This window comes from Notothenia coriiceps, unplaced genomic scaffold (assembly GCF_000735185.1).
Source record: "Notothenia coriiceps isolate Sejong01 unplaced genomic scaffold, NC01 NC01_scaffold00034303, whole genome shotgun sequence".
NCBI lineage: Eukaryota > Metazoa > Chordata > Actinopteri > Perciformes > Nototheniidae > Notothenia > Notothenia coriiceps.
The window spans coordinates 1-5,897 of NW_011367004.1; the positions used below are offsets into that span (position 1 = coordinate 1).

Consider the following 5,897-nt stretch of genomic DNA (forward strand, 5'->3'; position numbering starts at 1 on the left):
CTTCCCCATACTTGTGATTTAGTTTACTGAACCAAGCTGAGTGTTTTTCAAGGCTCAGGAAACCCTTGCAGGTGTTTCGAGTTAATTAGACGATTCAAGTGATTCGTTGAACACCCTACTAGTATACTTTTTCATGATATTCTAATATTTAGAGATAGGATATTTGAGTTTTCTTAAGCTGTATGCCATAATCAGCAATATTAAAATAATAAAAGGCTTGCAATATTTCAGTTGATTTGTAATGAATCCAGAATGTATGACATTTTTGTTTTTTTAATTGCATTACAGAAAATAAAGAACTTTATCACAATATTCTAATTTTCTGAGACAGTCCTGTATATTGCTCGCATAAAATCCCCGGGTTTTTTTGCTTTGTATGCCGGGGGCGGGACATTCATGTGATTGGTTGTTGGTCGCGGTGCTCGAATAAAATCCCCAAGCTTCAGACACGCCCAGCTCCAAGCTTTTTTTGAAGCTGTAGTGTGGACGGGCCGTTATACTGTCTTTTTACGTTAGTGAGCCGGATTTTTTGGCTCGGCTCTCTTAAAGCGCCGGCTCTTTCGGCTCCCAAATGGCTCTTCATGTTAACAAAGTTTACCACGGAGCCTCAGTTTTGCCGCTGCGAGGCTATGGTGCTCTCCTTTTTCCTTTTCGTTATTTCAAGCGATAAAAACTCTCGATCTTCTCTCAAATTATTAATATTTTTGGACGCCCTCAGCTCGAGTTCAGGGCGTCCCGAGCTGAATAAGGGCGTCAAATGACGGCAAGACGCCCTCCTGGCGGAAACGCTGGTTGGTGGTCAAAACACTGATCAATGGCTGCTTCATTGATTACAATATTAACACCAATAAGTCGTTATTATTAAAGATACATCAACTAATCTAGAGATTAAAGTGATGATGTCAACTCGTTAGAAAACAGCCTTAAATAATCCAAGTTTCCCAAAGTATGTTTAGTATGCTTTCTTGATAATTAACAGTTAAGCCAAATACATAATTTAAACATTAGGTGATCAACTAATTCACCATTTAAAGAATAGGATAAGTACTTCATTGATCTATTGTGTTTATTTGGCTTTTTCTAAGCTTTTAGTTTTAACACAAGAACAAGTTCCATTCTTTGATGAGATGAAATCTATAAGAAAGCTCAGAAAAATCTATTAAATTGACCTTTTGAGTAAAGTTCAAACAATTGTAAATATCAGCACCTTTGCAAATAAAAAATAAATATATGAAAAATACTAATAACAATAATTAAATAATACAAAATAAGAAAATGATAATATAATAATATATAAAAATAAATACTACCATTTTTAATAAAATAATACAATAAAATAATTCTAAATCATGTACATAGCATTTAGAAAGATTTGACTGATGACTTATTTAAAGCAAATGTACTCCAGAAATTACATTTTTGCTTTTTTTAATCGTTTGTTTCTGTATGTGTTGAATTGTAAGTCCCTTTTTAGATACAAGCATCAGCTAAATACATATAATTTAATCTACAGTAATATAAACTGCAGAACAAAGCAGTGTGAAATCTGTGTGTGTGATGATGCTAGTTTATAGGTTTGGCACCAGCGTTTCCGCCAGGGGGGCGTCTTGCCGTCATTTGACTCCCTTATTCAGCTCGGAACGCCATGAACTCGAGCCGAGGGCGTCCAAAAAAAATAATAATTCGAGAGAAGTTCGAGAGTTTTTATTGCTTGAAATGACGACAAGGACATCCCTCTGTTGGAGGGGCAAAGGAGTCTGGTGGGATTATTTTCGCCGCCAGCAAAGTGTTTTCCTGTGACGGAAAGTGTACTGCCGGCGAGCCTTGACTGGGGGGTGCTAGTGGAGCACGCGTGTGAACTGTGAGCTCCGGAGTCTCGCAGCGGCGCAACTGAGGCTCCGTGGTAAACTGTGGAGACATGAAGAGCCGTTTGGGAGCTGAAACAGCCGGCTCTACTTAGTGGGGCGAGCCAAATGATCCGGCTTACTAAAAAGGGCCGGAATTCCCATCATCACTAATACGTAAAGAGATAGTATCTATAAAGGGTCGGCTCAATTCAAAATTCAAGTCACATGACACAACGTGATGTCACCCCCCCCCCTCCCGCTCTCCCGCTCTCGGGTGGACGCGCCTCTCAGCCCTGGTCGGCGAAAACGCTGCATCACTTTACATTGCTAATGCTAAACTGCGCAGAACACAAATCACGTGTGAAATCTGCGAGCCTTGATGATGTTAGTTTTCTAGGTTTGGCACCCTTCAGATGAGGTATGCCAGTGTTTGGACTCAGTGGTGGGTGTGTTGTAACTAATGAAATATAAAGGTGGGGTGTTGGCTGGCGATAAAATGTTCAGTCAACGTCCTCCAACCCCCTTTCCTTCCTCGATGGCACATTAAAAAACAATGTGGTTGCAACCAGCCCGACTCTTTCCATCTGCCTGCTGAACTGACAGACATGGAAAGGCTACCACCGCAGTGTTTCTGGTTCCTCTCTTCCGTCCTCCTGCCTCCTCCTAGCCTGCCTGGCCGCCCTCCTGGCTCCTCCTCCTCCTTCGCTCCTCCCTCCTCCACTCTCGGATGACATGTTCTGGGTTGGCGTTTCTTCTTCTGGATGTGGCCCAAAGGGCTGGGCTGCTGCTCCACATTGGAGAATGGAAACAATGTGGAGAACAGAACAAGCCTTGTTACTGCTTCTGCCCCTGCTTCACCTCCAGTCTGGAATGTTTTCCAATGGTTTTTCTCTTAAAACACTCGCCTCCAAACACATGATTGAAACAACAGTTGTTAAGGTTAAAGTGTGGGGGTGTTTGAATCCACATTTGTTGGTACAGATCGCTACAAATGAGGATAAAAGGCATATTCTAGCTTAATCTTTGACTTAAAAATCATGTAATTAACCCCCAAAACTGCCTTACATGTACGTCACTCTCTTATACTCAATGTTTGAAATAGAAATCCAATGTTCTGATGCAGGAGACATAGACGATTCTACTTTCATGCACTCACAGCTGAACAACTAGTTGTTCTCTCTCCACCTCGCTTCCTATGAAAGGCTTTGCATGTTTTTAGTAAATGCATTGTAAAATGTTATTACCTGCTAAAGCAGGAACTGGCCAGAAGAGACAGGAAGACGCTCACTTAAAAGCATAACAGTTCTCCCTCATCTTAAATCCTATTACATCTTTAAGGAAAAACCCTTTTATTTTTAGGTTTGAAAGAAGACATGTGTTAGGCCTACCTCAAATGTAAATATCTTCCCAGTTTACTGCAAGAGCTAAGATATCAAATAAAAAAGCTATGTTTAACCCTAACCCTTGATTTTGCACCCTTGATGGAAAATGTAGTGATTTTCCTAAAACGTTAAAACTGGAGAATGTGGGTGAAACTTCTGAGAGCCAAGTGGAGAGTCACGAGGACTCAGAGAGATCCGAAGGAGAGCTGGAGCTTTGGATGGCAAACACTGGCGGTTTTATTTGGAGTTTACGGGCCGGAAGTAGACAAAGACAGGTGGGGTGTCGCGAGTTGACACAGCAGTTGCCAAACCAATTCTGAAGAACTCTTTCTGTAGCTCGGAGTGTTTACTAGTTTGGAGATGTAATGGCGCATTCACAAGCGTGCCGGAGCCGTCGCGGCGTCGGCGCCGGTATTTTGGTTGCGCTTCCACTTGCGTGCCTAGTTTTGGGCCCGCGGGCTACTTTTTCACCTTTTTTCTGGCCCGACTAAATCGTGGGTTCCTATCGAGGCCCAACAGCTAGGGCCAACAAACCGGGCGGCAATATGCTAAACTAGTGGACGACTGCTGATTGGTCGGAGGAGAATCGTCACGAATTCTCGCGCGACTTAATCCCTAGTGTCGCATGTATTAAGAGACGCTTGCAGCATTTTTTGAAAACAGTGAACCTAAGAAGAAAAAAACACATACCAAAGAACGCAAGGACACGATGGCCTTCCACGTCCTCCATTGTTGTTGTGTTCGTTTTGTGAGGTGTGTTGTGTCGCATTGAAAGATGACGTCACGGCCAGTGTATGCAGCGTCGCTCCGCCCGCCAAAAAGGCCCGATCGCCCCGCCCTACACTGGTTACTATTAGCTAACTACCCCCAGTCCTAAACCTGTGAATGTGAGCGCAGCAGTTAAAAGTGAGCCGGCCTAATAATGGGCCTAACCAAACCGAGCGAGGCCTGCAGTGTGAATGCACCATTATAAATCAACATTCTTTATCAGTGAGGACATTATGGACCCTGAAATCTAACCGAGGAGCTCTCGTCCATAGGAAAGACTGTGCGCCAGGGAACCTATACGTCCCTGACACAGTAACCAGCCCGTCCACCACAGCGGCGTTGCGTTGAAAGCTTCACCATTCCTTGAACTGGGGTGACGTCCCTTTTCGCCGAAGCTGCATCGTGGGAAGCGACGCGGAGCTGTGCTTCTGGCGTGGCTCGCTGAAAAAGTTGAACAAATGTTCAACTTTTGAAACCTCGGCAGAAGCGTCAGCCAATCGAATCATATTGCCAGTACAAGAGCTCTAACCAAATCAAACCGCGCTTGTGGTGTCAGCGCGGGGATAGCGATTCATGTGATGGTTGTTTGCGTCGAGTTTCAGAGACACGCCCCACGGAGCTCCAACGCACGCCGCTGTGTGGACGGGCCGTAAACTACTCTCCTCATGCGCTTGGCGGTGTCAGCGAGGACTGGCAACAACAATGCGCGCCAAGCTGCTCCTCCTTAAAAGGACGATAGCAGCAACTGAAACCGAAGGCCGTAGACCGTATGCCAGGGAAAGAACACGTGCAGAGAGAGAACATGGTAGAACTGAATCGAAGGTTGAATACTCTAAGCAAATTATTCCGCGCCAACAGAGAACACTTCCAGCTTGAGTATTGATGGTAGAGAGTTGAAAAAACTTAATTTGGGCTTATAGTATACTCGTTGTGTTCAGCGAGCTTTGATAAAGAAGCAACTTCTGGCGAATAAGAGAACAGGAGACCGCCCAGGTATGCCAGCACCAGAATAAGCAGTTTGCACGGGATGATCGATGGATACCGTTCTCCCGCCAACGCAATTCGTTGGAGAGAATCCTGCTCGTATTTACGCTGACAAGCGCAGCGAGGACTGTTGTCAACGCTGTAAAAAAATAAGATGTGCATTATTCCCTGCGCGGCATGGTCGACAACGAGGCAACCTGCGTCTCGGTGATGGTACGGCTCCAGAGAAGAAGATCAGCAGATGAGAAAGATTGTAGGGAGTTCTAGTTGAATATAGCTGTATTCTGGAACTACGGCTTGCGTTACCTACCGTCAATTATGGTCATGAAGGATGACCGAAAGAACGAGATCACGCGGATACAAGGGGCCAATAATGGGTTCCTGTTCCTGGGCTGAATTCTCTTAGGGATAAGATACAGCAAAGAAGTACAGTCATCCAGCAGAGGTAGGAAAGAAGCCAGTGAGCTTTGGTAAGGATGTATCAGGACGCGTCTGATTGTTTTCGCAAACACATTGAGATTTAACCACGCCCACTTATGCGTCAGCAAGATTCTACTAATTTCCAGGCTCAAGTGTTAGACATTTGGGCACACTAGATGTATGAAGATAATGAACGCTCCCTGGTTAACAGGTTGAATTAATATCAGTTATAACTCTGTAGTTTAGGAGGAAAATTAAACCTTATAGTTGGCTGTCTTACCACTGTTCCGCCCAGACAGGCCTAAGAGTGCGTCCACCCGAGAGCTGAGAGCTGGCTTGAATTTTAATTGAGCCATCCCCTTAAGTTATAGATACTATCTCTGTACGGATATTAGTGATGAATTCCGGCTCTTTAGGCTGTGATTGTGGAATTGTCTGTGCTTCTTGTTCAGGCTCTGGGTGGCCAGTACACTTTCCACAGGAACACGGGTTTACT

General features: G+C 44.3%; 1 protein-coding gene across 1 annotated transcript in view; it reads left to right on the forward strand.

Annotated features, from left to right (window-relative positions):
* Nucleotides 1-5,158: 5,158 nt before the first annotated feature.
* Nucleotides 5,159-5,897, forward strand: part of LOC104962075 (extended synaptotagmin-2-B-like) — a 26,387-nt gene continuing 25,648 nt past the window's right edge. Inside the window, exon 1 of the mRNA XM_010790467.1 lies at nt 5,159-5,194. Coding sequence (XP_010788769.1) covers nt 5,159-5,194 — 36 coding nt within the window. The remainder of the gene's footprint in view (nt 5,195-5,897) is intronic.